This window comes from Salminus brasiliensis, chromosome 1, assembly GCF_030463535.1.
Source record: "Salminus brasiliensis chromosome 1, fSalBra1.hap2, whole genome shotgun sequence".
Classification (NCBI taxonomy): Eukaryota; Metazoa; Chordata; class Actinopteri; order Characiformes; family Bryconidae; genus Salminus; species Salminus brasiliensis.
This window is the reverse complement of record NC_132878.1, coordinates 40,157,795-40,171,179: the sequence shown is the minus strand read 5'-3', so window position 1 is coordinate 40,171,179 and position 13,385 is coordinate 40,157,795. Positions and strand designations below refer to the sequence as shown.

The following is a 13,385-nucleotide window of genomic DNA, read 5'->3' as shown; positions in this document are numbered from 1 at the left end:
TCTGGATAAGAGCGTTAGCTAAATGCCGCAAATGTACAAATGTAAATGTAAGTTCATGCTAGGGTCCCACGGGTTTGTTGTCCTATACTGAAAATCAACAGAAACCAATGCTAAGATTTGCCCCTCACTCAAAGTGTTGCAAAGACGCAGACATGTCATCAGTTGTAATTAGAAACTGTTCAATTTCCAAGCTTTATAAATGATCAGACTCTTCATATATTTTACTGACACTCAACAGCCATGTCTAAACAACTATCTAAAGATCTAAAAATGAAAGTAATTGATACATACGAGGGAGGGGGGTTGGAGTGCAATCGAATTACAAATGTAAAGAATCCCAGCAATTTATTATTTTCAGACAATCAATCATTTAATGGAGAAAACAATCAGCAGATTAATCCATAATATAAATATAAATCATTAGATGGAAACACATTTTTTTTATTGATTTATTTTCAACAAACGAAGCTACAAGAATTGAAAGCTGCTTCTAAATAAATGTTTAAGTTTTGATTACTGACAAAGGCAGTATACCAACTCTGTGAGGTGCTGAAACCACAATGTGCCCTCAGTAAACAACACGTATATCTTTTTTTGTTGTTGTTGTTGATCAGCTTTGTCTTCAGAGAGCTGTGGATGTGAAACATACTCATGAGATCATAGTGTCACTGAGGTATCTATGGATTCCAGAGGCTGTTGTTAAGGTTGTGATGTAGAATGAAATGTGAAATGTGTATAATATTAAGTAGTTAAAAAGGTTCAAGAAGGTCTGGTATTCTGATTGTAGTGTAATTTCTCTTCATCATGGAGTGCAGTGGTAATTAATGTACTTGGCAGGGTCTCCTCACTGATTTGAGCTTGCTCTGTGCACGTGAGGAACGTTGGGCCATATGTCCGTTGCTTTTGTTCCCTAAACAAAGCTGACATCACCTTGAAAAAAGATGGGCTATTTTAAAAAGTCTGGACACAGCAGACACGGTGACCCTGAGAAGTGCTGACTGTGGGCTGGGGGATCAATCCCCCTTAGTGTGACTGTGACCCCCTTCACTCCATTGGAGAGATGAAGAATAGGGAACTACACTTTGTCCTCAGGAAGCCCTAGAAGTTCCAGATTTTTGCTTGAACCCAGCTTGCAAAGTGGTGGAACGAGCTTCCCCTGGGTGTCCGAACGGCCGAGTCGCTTGCTGTCTTCAAACGCAGACTGAAGATCCACCTCTTCAGAGAATACTTGGGCGAATAGCAGAGTGGTCTCCTTATTGACTTGTTTAGTAGTGTCTAAACCTAGAGATATCTTTATAACTAAATAAACCTAGAGATAATCTTTATGTGTTAAATGCCTTACATGTAAATGGTAGTAACAAAATACATGTAAAGGTTTTACAATATGAGAATATGCAAAAAAACAGTAACTGTAATCTGTTATTTGCAAGGATTTGCCTCCATATTCAGTTGTTAAGAACCAGGGCTTTCTTTGGCGTCGAGAAACTGCAGCGTCCCATCTCCAAGATTTTTTTACTGACCCAGCAGTCCTCACATTCTACAATAAGACCACAACCACAGTCATGGAATCACTGAAGATGTGTGATTTGTGGACCTCCACTGCCACACAATCTTACATCACCATAACTGTGGCTTTTATCACAGATGAGTGGCAGCTAGCCAAAGGAGCAGTGTTTTTTTTTTATTTATTTATTTTTTTTATTTCCTTTTCTGTTGGTTTAGATTCTAAAGAGCTTATTTTAAAAAAAAAAGAACTTCATGAAAAGCAGCTTTTAGCACAGATTACATCCTTAAGCTAGCTTATTCACGTTGTCGTTGCTCTCATCCTCTCTAGGTGGGTGGGTGGTGGGGTGTGATGGCATCTGCCTGTACCAAACCTATTGCTTAATTCTGCCAGTGGTGTGCCAGTTAGTTCAACATGTTTCCCTGGAAACATAGTAATAGAACAAATAAATAAATAATAATATTAATAAAACATAAACCAGCCTGTAAAAAGCTGCAGATCAAATTGATCTACCGGCACTCCAGTCAAGGACTGTTAATTCTGCAATGATGACAAATTAAATAGACGATTTGGAGTGTAGTCTAAACTTAATTATTTTATTTTAAATGTAATATTTTTTCCCCTGCCACCCTTCAGGTGGGCTTGCATCCCACCCTCCTGTCTCTGATACCTGCATAATGACTATGTTGAAATTTGCATGGATTCTTTAACTGTCTGCCCCAATTACCATCTCTATAATGATTATATTAGTTATACTATTATATCATTATGATTATTTTGCACACCTGAGCAGTAGAACGGTCTTCTGTGGTGGCTTGCTGACTTATAATTTATAAATAGTTCTGACTAGAGGAGGTAGAGTCCCCCATGTGAGTCTTGGTTCCTCAACTTTGAGTTTTGCCCCTATCGCGTTTGACTTGCATGCTGGGGGTCTTCTTTTTTTTTTTTTGTCTTGTTAATCTCTCTGATTGCTGATGCCAGCTGTAAAAAGTGATTTGCAAATAAATTTGATTTGATTTAATGGAGTAACTGTGTTAAGAAATTATTTATTGATTTATTTATTTATTTATTTTTGGTAAAGATTTGGAATAACTTACTCATAGACTGACCATTCAAAGAATATTACCTTGATGTTCATTCTATTGGACTGACATGATGCATGGCAATAATCTCACTTTACAGATAAATGCAATTCTGAATACATGATTTGTCTGCATTTCCGTATATATTTTAAGCTGCATGTTATTCAGGCTCATAAATGGATCAGATATGAAATTGTGTTCCCTTTTGATTAAATACAATCCCCTGAAAACCGTGGAACCAAAATTGATCCTGCGAAAATATTTCTTAAAAAAGGTAAGAAGTCACTTTTGTGGTCCAGAGAAGCTTGAGTGGAGTGTCTGAATCTTTGGAGTTTGCTTCACAATTAGTTAGTTACAGTACTTTTATTGCTAGGAAACTTTTATGGGATTGTGGCGTGTGCACTTCTCTCCTCCTGTCTGCTTGGTTAAAACTTCAAAGCGAGTTGAGACTTTTTTAAAAGAGAAAATGCACTGCCTTAATTCCCTCAAGCATGTTTAGGCATGAGAAAATGTCTGGTTTTAAATAAACATCTATTTATTTTTTAATCATGTGTATTACCAGTATTATGAGATGTATTTTTTTCTATGCTCACCATAAATAAATAAAGAAAGAAAGAAAAGAAATAAATAATTAAATGAATAGCTTAAGGCCAAAAGTGCAGAAAGTTATTTTATTTGCATGTATAGCAATAAGTACTTGAATAGTCAGCTTATTGAGTTTTTGCTATCAGTTTGATATCAGGTTTGCAGAGGCCCAGTGACTCTCTATGAATGAGCTGAACAGAATATGATGATGATTATTATAATTATTATTATTATTAGCATTTAACATTACCAGTTTTGCCTATATTTTCAAAGCTTGCACGTGGTAAATAATAATACTAAAATGGTCTATGACATGTTCTTTTATAGTTAGTTGCTCTTCATCAAGGACAGTCTATAGGGAATGTCTGTCTATGGGAGAATGCACATTTTACAGAGTCATAAAATCAGTTGTCCTTACAGAAAGGTCAGCATGCTAGCAGTACTGAATAATGAGGCTGTGGGTTATGTAAACTTCCCGCATAAGAAACCGAGGATAAAAGACAGTGGTTGCTACTTCTGGCTCAGCTCAGCCCGTTTCTCACCACAGCTGCGTCAGTGAAAGCTTCATAAAAGCAACCTCTACCCCATCTGCAGAGGAACCCATGCCCATCAAATGAAGTCACAGTCTGCCTGTGGTATCTGCATTGCGGCTTCATGTTGCACTTTTCCAGCATCTGTCCTGCTGCTGGCTAGTCGAACAAATGAAATCATAGCAGTGGCAGAAGAGTGGGTCTATAGCGCCACAGTGACTTTGATAACTGTTGCCTCAAAGGCTTTGCAGCACATTGTTGGAGTGCCCTGCTTGGAAGTGAAGACTTAAGTTTGTTGATTCCTATCAAGCGAAAATGAACTTGCCTTGGTTTCTGTTGAACTTCTTGGAACTTACCTGGAGGGCCATCGGAATGAAAGTGAAGTAGAGCAGAGGAGTCAGTGAGGCCAAGAGGGGCACACTTTAGTGAAACCTTGTACCTCTTAAACAGAAACACACACACACACAAGCTAAGCACAAGGAATGATGTGGCTTGGAGAATAACCCACTGAATATTCCCCATTTTTTCCCCATTGCCTGTTGCATATGAAGTGTGGAAAATGTACCATTTACTCCCCAGTCAGTAGAAATAATTCAACATTAAAAAGCAAAGAAGACACTTTTGCTGTTTGGCATAATGGTGTTTAATAGTGGTGGACTCGGGCTGTTTGAGGGCAGGGAGAAAAATGAAAAGGGCACCTACTGCGCAACATAAGGCCCCACTAGCGCACAAAAAGCTATGATGCACCATGTATGATGAAATAGTCTTCATCCTTGATTAAGATCAGGGTTGGGCATTACAGAGTCGGAATACAAAAAAATCAGTACTGGAATCCATTACAGTTATGGTGCAAAAGTGCGAAATTTAATTTGTTACATTTTAAAAATAGTAATTACAGGCAGGATTACTCTTACCACGTTATTTTCTAATCGAGTGAACGTGAGAGTAATTGTGAGATGCTGCTGTTTTGATGTGAATGTTTGTTGGGACATGATCGTTTTAATGACACATGCAGAGCTGGTTGAGTTTATTGGCTTCTTGCGCATGTCGGGATTCTCTTTACAGCACTAAATTACATTCTTACTGAATTACATCTTTTCTGTTTTATACACATGTCTATACATTTGGTAGGTAAAGGAGAGGAATGTTTTAAAAGAAATGCTATGACTTTTCAACTTGTACGAAAAGAGATGAAGGGTTCCCAATTAGTTCTATTTGATAGAAAAATATGATTTCTTGTGCAATGGCTCTAATAGACTATAAAAGGGAAAAATGTCCTGGTTTTATACATTATAAGGACTTGGGAGAAGCCAGTGCTACAGAATTTTATCATACATTATTTTTTTTATTAAAATGTCAAACAGCTTTTAATATAGATAAATTACAACGTATGATCTTTTGCAGGAAATTACGTAATGACAGAAAACTTTTTTGCAAACCTTAACTTGTCAGACTTTCTAGCGAAGTGTATTCTGGCCTTTCGTAGTGCTACTATTGTTTTCCAACCCTTTGTATTTAAATTTCTGAAGATGTCTTTTGACTGTAGACATTGTCAAATCATACATCTACCTGCTTAAGAGTGTTCTTGACTTGACTAATGGAACAATTCTGCAGTGTATCAAATAGTTGACCTTCTGGCGTTTCTGCTATTACTCTATTACTCATATTGAAAGTTCCTATAAACAGCCGGAAACTTTGAGTCAACCTAGTCTTTTATCTTCTAAATCTTTTATTAAATGCTGAAGAGAACATGCCTCACCTAGTCATGAAACCGCTTATCAGTCAATTGTCCAGTTACATTTGAGCCTGTGAAAATGGAAGGAGAAACTTATATAATACTTTTTGACCAAACTGTATACTGGTTACTGATTTTGTACCAGATTCGGTAATCACAGAACTAACCAGAGGTTAGGAAGTTTCTCCGGTCAGTAATTAAACACTTCAAAGATGATGATTGATGCAGCAATGAACTTTTGTGAGGAATTAGAGCTTAAATCTTAATATGACCTACTGGGTAGATATTAAGTAAACCATTAACAAATCTGTGGTATCTCTAACACTTTGAGCCTGAAATAATCACTGAAATCAAGCATAATGTGAAGTATGTCAGGTGACTAAAGTAGCCATGTTTAGCCTAGATGACAAAAATCAGTTTGTGTGTAAACTGATATTATTTGCTTGGTCTAGTTTCACAAGGAAAAATGCACCACTGCAAGTACATTTTAGTTTTTATGTAAATATGTATATTCATATTTAGGAGTCACTCTCTACTACAGTGTTTTCCAGGTTAACATTTGTATTTAATTGCACATTCATATTCATATTTAGTCTGAATGAACTTGCCTTTCAAGCTGTCTGGGTTTGTTCAGTAATGATATGCAGTATGTAAATTCACAATTTCCCTGATCAACACATTGGTGCTGTGGATTATATAACGTGCTGCAGTCGCCAGCAGTGAAAACACACCCCAAACAGCGATGTGCAGTACATGTATTCAAATGAGAGAGCTTGTGGTATTAGAGCTGAAAGACCTATAGGTATCATCTGCCACCCACCAGTCAACAAACACACAGATACACCATTGTGCCATGTATGTACTTGTTTGCACACAAAGCTGCCAGAATAGGATTAGTTCTTAAAAGGTGAAGGTGTGTCACTTTGTTCATGTGAAGGAGGATGAATGCAGGCAATTACATGTATAAATGACTGGGTTTGTCAAGGGAAAGAGCTTTGAGTACTTTGAAACCAAAAGTTTTCTGAAGATTACAGTGGGAACTCAGACACTTTACGCTATTGGCATTAATGTTCCCATAAAATAGTTTGGGCATTGTGGTGAATCAACACATTCAGAATTTTGATTATATTTTACCTAGTTTTTACTTTAGTTAAATCATTGCCAGTTTCTCCCTCTAGCTAGGTCTCAACGCCATTTCTCTACATGGCCAAAATCTTGGAAATACCTTCCTTTCTATACAATTATGAATTCTACCTGAAAAGTTTTATTGGCATAAAACAACTGTATACTTTTTAAAAAATTATGAAACCCTAAGCTTCATGTTCATCAAAGTGTTGTCTCAGATATGAAGAAAACTTTGGCTAAGTGTTTTGTTGTTTTTTATTTATTTATTTAATTTAAGCACCTTAACAGTATAGGTGTCAACAACACTGGGCCAAGATGTGTGGAACATGGCATTCCTAAGGTAATCCTGTCTCAAACACTGTACACTGTTTTTTGTTTGTTTGTTTTTGTTTATTATTATTATTTTTTAGTTTGTAATAAAGTTGGTACAAAGTCTTTTAGCATATTATGTTGTTGCCCTACTCCGTAATTGTAATAAGAACAGTACAAGCTGAGTGTCCCACTAAACTTCTGGAGAATGTAAAAAAAAGCAAATAAGGTATATCATTAACTTTGTACTTTAGGTTCATGTTCACCCTTGCAGAATTATCATGGCCTAATTTGCTGTGTAGATGTTAATGTCGGTGCTCATGAGATGAGGTCATCACAGCTCTGCAGTTGGGGTCTGGCAGTAAGCAGGATATTTATAGAATGTTCTGGAAGCTGTGATGTGCGCAGCTGGGACTGGCCTGTGAGAAGTCAGCTAAGGTGATGGGTCAGTGACCTCTCAGTCAGGTCACACCTACGCTTAACTGAAAAATGGGGAGTATATTTCTGGGATAGATACAGTGCAGATACACTATATGGACAAAAGTTTTGGGACCCCTGCTCATGTATTGTTTCTTCTGAAATCAAAGAAAAATTTAAAAAGAGTATTCTGTTTCTGTAGTAACTAGACCATCAAGGTGTGTTGAATGTGGAGAAAGCTCTTGTTTTTATGAGTTCAGTTTTATTAACATTCGTACATTTTACTAATAAACTTAATTTGCTGTGGGAATTGAATAATTTTGATTTCAACTGTAATGCATTTTAAATTAAGTTAGTTTTGGTTTAGTGTATTTAATATTGCAAGGGTAAGAGAGAATGAATTCTGAAAATTAGAGATGTAAAATAAGTCTTAACAATCTATAATCTTTACAATCTATGTTGTTACATTGGTATGCTTTGTATCTAACTCCAGTCATATGCCCCTGTACTGTATGTGTAACCACATTTAGCTCTGGTACATGCGGAGTATGAAACTACAGGAAAAATCAGAGATGATGGATTTGTTTCTGAACTGTTCCATACCACACTGTCTGCTATCTAGCTTTTTGTAAACTAGTGGTGTATCACCTCAACCTTTTGTTCACATACTTGCATAAAAATGACTCTCATTTCTCAGCACTTTAACTCAGTGCTTTGCAGTTGGTGGTGGTGAATCGTACATGTTTTTTTTTATTCAGCCTATTGTCATTTGGTGGAGCCAGTGGAGGTGAACCCATCCACCCTGAGGGTACGTGAGGGGAGACTTTGTGCTTTCCCCCTGACTGCACTGCGCACGGCCCTTTCCCTCAGCGCCAGGTCCTGTCAGATGTTGTTAGCTTGATGCTTGCTCATGCTCTAGCACAGTGTCTGCGATGTGATGGCTGTTCTGCATCCTGCCATTACATGGCTGTTTTTGTTTTGTTTTGTTTTTTCTCGGTTCTGCTTATATGCTGTTAGCTCACCTCGCAGGATGAGTCGCCGTGACCCAGTGGGGCCGGATTTCACTTTTAAAATCCTTTCTGTCTCAGAATCCCAAACATGACACTGAGTAGCACTGGGTTTATATCAGTGTGTGTATATATATTTACATAGTCATATGTGCCCTGTCCAGGGGGTGTTCCTGCCTTGTACTCTCTTGCGAATGATTCCGGCTATTACTTTTTTTTTTTTTTCCCCCCTCATGTTGAAACTTTGTTCTATGTAGAGGATTTGTCTCTAGACTCCAGTATGATGAGGAATTGGAGCCAAATTGAAACGGGATCGCTACAATGACAAAATGTGAAATGCAGTGCATCGCTTTTCCAAGAGTAAACTCCATAGAAAATGTGCCAAATTTAAAGATTAAAGATTTTGGCATAGTTGGCAATAGCATTTTTTTATGTGGTAGTATTGGTGCATTGTGTTTACATTTCAATCATGATAAATAATGTGCATCTTGAGGAAGTCTAAGCATTGTGGTACTGCATTTTTCCCATGTTGCCTTCCAAGCTTTGAATTGTTTTACTATGTTAAAAGCTCAGTTGCATTTAACAAAAGAGACCTGCTAGAGCCTCAGCTGTGACTGGGAATGAGTCTTCCACTGGTTCTCCTTTTGCTGGAGGGTTGTTTTAGAGTCTCGTCTCTCACACCCACCATGAAGGAGGCTTAACACTTGCAGCCCATATGGCCCCTCCTGAAGACTTGAGTGTGTGACCCCAGAGCTGGAGCAGCAAACCGCAGCAGTAGAAGTGGGTCATGGCGTTGTTGATGCAATTGGAACCGACAAAGCGAGAGGGACAGAGTTGTGGACGCGCTTCCCCCACTTCCATCTGCGTCACTCCTCCACACACATACGCACACACACAATGCAGTGTTTCCGAAGAGTAAACAAAATGTGTCTCCTTGCCTTGAACTCCTCAGTAAACGTGTAAATAGTGTCATTTTAAAATATTGATTGGATGCTAGCAAGGATTTCTTACTCCAAATGGGGTTTCTAACATTTAAGGTTCGTAGGTGATCTGTTGTGGAATGTTGACAGATTCTAAGCTTAAGCTTAGTTTTACTCTATTCATGAGTTTCTGTGACCGGCATCCATAGAAGCTCTCGTTATTTCGCCATCTTAATCCCCCATTGACATGAGAGTTTGTTGACAGTTTGGCTGTGCAGAGTGTGAATAGTTGTAAATGGTTTTTGGGTTGTGGTTGGTATTTTAATGCCTTTGGTTGCTTTTGATGTGCTTTTGGATGCTGGTGCAAGGTCTTCATGGATCCAACCTGGACGCAGAACCTGCTTCCCTAATCGGCTTGGGCACTGGCCTTAGGTCAGCCGACCAGATGAAGCTAGATTAGAAGGTCACAAGGGAGCCAAAGTGGATTAGCAGCAGCCCAGCTTTGCATCACTGTCCACTGCTGAAGGTTTTTTTTATGCAAAGAAGTCAGGGCTTTTATTCTCCCATTAGCTAATGCTCCTGTGCAAAGGATCATGCTCAGTTAGCTGCTGCCTTGGTGACCAAAATAATTCTACACAGTGACTGTCTGCTGGCTGTTAAAATTGTAGATTGAGACATGCGTGTAGTAACAGTAGCTTAAACAGTGGGCCAGTACCTTTTTATATACGTTAAACATGTTTGTCCCTGTTGGGAACTATGTAAGGAGCACAAAAAAAATCCAAGATAACAATAATATAAAATGTTTTTTTTTCTTTATATCCTAATCAGATAAGTATAAAACAATGCAATTCTACAAAAAGAAATTATTTTAAGAAATACATATTGCAGATTGTGCTCTGAAAAATGGAAGTGCTTTTGTTAGGAAATGCATGAAGGACCGTCCTGATGAAGCATCTGCATAGATGCTCTGATGTATTACTTACAGTTATCTCTTTGAGTTTCTCTTGATCACAACATGGTGTTCTGCTTCTTTAGGCCCTTTAGCCTGCTATATATTACTGGAAATGTTTCTGTATGGAAACCACTGGCACCACTGAAGCCTAAGTATGTCTGGTTGAATTTATTTCAATGGTTTACCGAAATTGGTTTATATAAGCAACAGTGGGTAATTACTTTTTGGGCAGGGACACTACACTTTTTCACACCTGAGGGACAATGTTTTTTGGTCCGTTATGCTAATTAGGTTCCAGAGGATAGTCACTTATAGATGATGTCAGGGGTGTGAACCACATACCCTAGTAGCATTGTAGCAAAGTAAATTAAAACACAGTAGCATGCTCCATGGTATTGCTCTCCCTTATTCCTCACCCTGTTTTTTCCCCCCCGTTTCTCTGCAGATGCTTCTTCAAACTACATTCGCCAGCTAGAAACCAAGGTACGGATTCTTGAGGATGACAACAGCAAACTTCTGTTGCAGGTGAGAACTGTTGTTCTGTTTTTTTGATTTTAGCAAAATACTCCTGCATTTCCAAGTATTTACTGAACAGGATTTGCACTGTATCATTCCAGGCAGTAGAATACTCTGTGCCTGTGGAAATAGGTCTAGGGTTCTGTAATCCATAGTGGGATGAGCCATTGTAAAGTAAAGTGGCATTCTACATGCCCCAAGGCAGGAGGGAAACATGTAGGCATCCTTCAGTCTCTGTGGCTTTTTTTTGACCTCTCCCACAAGAGAAGAGGTGGGCTTCTTCTAGTTCGTTTAGGGTTTATCTGCTCAACTGGGAGTTGCACTTTTCACCAAGTGTCTCATCAGTTTCACGCAGTGTCTTTTGCTTTATTCTACACGTCTAAAATCCAAGATGCCACACTAAGGATTACGAGATGGAATATTAAAACTACCCTGCATTTTAATGAGAGCGTGTTACTGTTGTTCTTTCACTTCAGGCACTTGGGGGCCTGAGTAGGCAGAAACGAGACCTCTGTGAGTTGTTAGCAATTAGAGAGGTGTGGGACAATTAAACTTTCATGACTGTAAAGGTACAAAAGAAATTGTCCAACCAGTACTTTCATTTTTAAGTACACCATAGTTATTAGGCTCTAGTAATAATGAAGAAATTGTGGGAGCACTGACTCACTTGCGTGACCTGTGCCTATATTATGAAAAGCCTGTGCAGATTTAAGCATTCATCCCACAATTTCTCACCAAGGCAATGCCAGGAGGGTTGGCTGGCACTGCGAGTCAGGGATCAGAGCAGAAATTTGTGCTTTTTATCATGTATGCGCATTATGTTTTTTTTAACATTACCCAGCTTCTCACACAGTCAGTATGGGTATGCAGTACCTATAAATCGCTTCCATTTTAGCACTCTAAAACACTAGTGGAACATTTTCAGGCTTCATATGGACGCTGATGTGGCTGTGTCATTTGCAGTTGCAAGTTCAACTTTAATATTGTCAATGTGTCTCTTATTCTTCCCAGCCCTGTAGCCGATACAGCTTATCTAAGATACCAATGAAGGTAATTTTCTATGCGTCTTACCAGCCTGCTGTAAATGGCACTTCTGAAGGCTTGATGGTCTTTTCCTCTCTGTCTCTCTGGTGATTGTGCCCTATTGGCCCTTGAACTCTAGTTAGCATTGCCAAGAAAGCTCAATATCACCAGCTACCACACAAAAACTAGCATGCTAGTGCTCGCACAATCTTGAGCTTTTGCTTAGCCCCAGAGGCTTTAGAGATCAGGTGCATGAGAGGACGTGCTTGTCTCTCCATGTAGGGACTTGTGTCCACCTGCATAATTCATTAAAGCATCAAGATCCAACATCTATAATTCAACGGCAACAAACTGATAGATAAAAAGGAATATGAATAAAAAAAAATTCTGATGAAACACATTGTTTTATGCAGCTTTCTAAATGGTTTACTTTATCTGTGCTTTAAAAAGATTGATTTGTGCCTTGAAACGGTGACCCGCCTGTCTTTCAGCTGTGGTTTATTTAGTTTTATTGTTAAATGATACAATATAGCATACATAATCCAATAAAAGATGTCTTTTACATAGAAGTGTGTATGTAAGATGTATGCACAATTATTATCAATACATTTTAGTTAATACGTTTAGTTATGAATAAAAATTATATACCTTACAGTGATTGGGGGTGGGGGCGGGGGGTGGGTGGTGTTGGATCTGCCTATGGAAAAAGCAGTAAGATTGTGATGCTAAACATCATGAACTGTACATCGGGATCTTAACAAAATGGATGGTTTGACCGATTCCAGGAGAGCGCTGAAAATATTTCATAAGTTTGATGTGACTTGCTCTGACCTGAATTGTGAGACAGACCTTCTCATTCAACATCTGTTCCTGACCTCACAAATGCTCTTTTAACTGAATGAGTATATAAAGGCCCACAGACACACGCTGTGTGAAATCCAGTAAAAGCACCCCAGTTTTAATAACAATCACCTGAAGTCCAGTGAATAATAAACGTTTTTGGGGGCTTTTTAGGGACAAAAGTAAAAGAAACTGAAAGAAAAATCTAAATACATAAAAAGGTCTTTTTAGGAAACAAGTCATTGGTAAACAACATACTGCTGGTCTATAGCAATGCAAATAAATTGTGGTTTGAAAACTGATGGACAATTAACAATGTAAAAACCTTTTATCTGTATAAAAGCAGTGTTGGAGCAGACTGTGTTACTGCACTCACTACTATGTTTGTTTTGTGCTGTTAATTCATTGAAAGATATTCCGTTATAGCCCATATAGCCTTATGTTGATTACAGGGTTAATATGTCAAGATAAATAAATTTTATATATTTTTTAATTGGACAACATGCTGAGATGGCCCGGTATGCATTTGTTTGTATCCAGTGTAGAAGCAAAAATAAGAAAATATGAAACTTTTTTAAAATCAGAAATGAACTCTAATGCTGAAACAACCCAAATAAAGCCAGAGCGTTGTAAGTACAGTTTCATGTACCACACTGAGGTCTGATAGAGGAAGAGGTCTGTCGGACTCTACAGCAGCATCAGAAGAGAAGTTTCTGAAAGTCAACAGCCTGTGTGTAAAGCAGCTCACATAGCAGCACTTTGTATCTTAGCTTTACAATGGACCACGTCTGTTTCAACTGTGTAGGGAAGTCTGGGAGCTGCAGGTTTAACAGGTTGACT

General features: G+C 38.3%; 1 protein-coding gene across 3 annotated transcripts in view; it reads left to right on the top strand.

Moving 5' to 3' along the window:
- The window catches only part of ccdc85cb (coiled-coil domain containing 85C, b), a 32,087-nt gene that overhangs the window by 4,842 nt on the left and 13,860 nt on the right, over nucleotides 1-13,385 (top strand). For 2 of the 3 annotated variants that reach the window (XM_072679639.1, XM_072679630.1), the window contains exon 2: nucleotides 10,612-10,691. In XM_072679639.1, the coding sequence (XP_072535740.1) occupies nucleotides 10,612-10,691 (80 nt within the window). Of the gene's footprint in view, nucleotides 1-10,611; nucleotides 10,692-11,693; nucleotides 11,733-13,385 lie in introns of all 3 variants that reach the window. The other variant, XM_072679648.1, reaches the window with a different exon arrangement.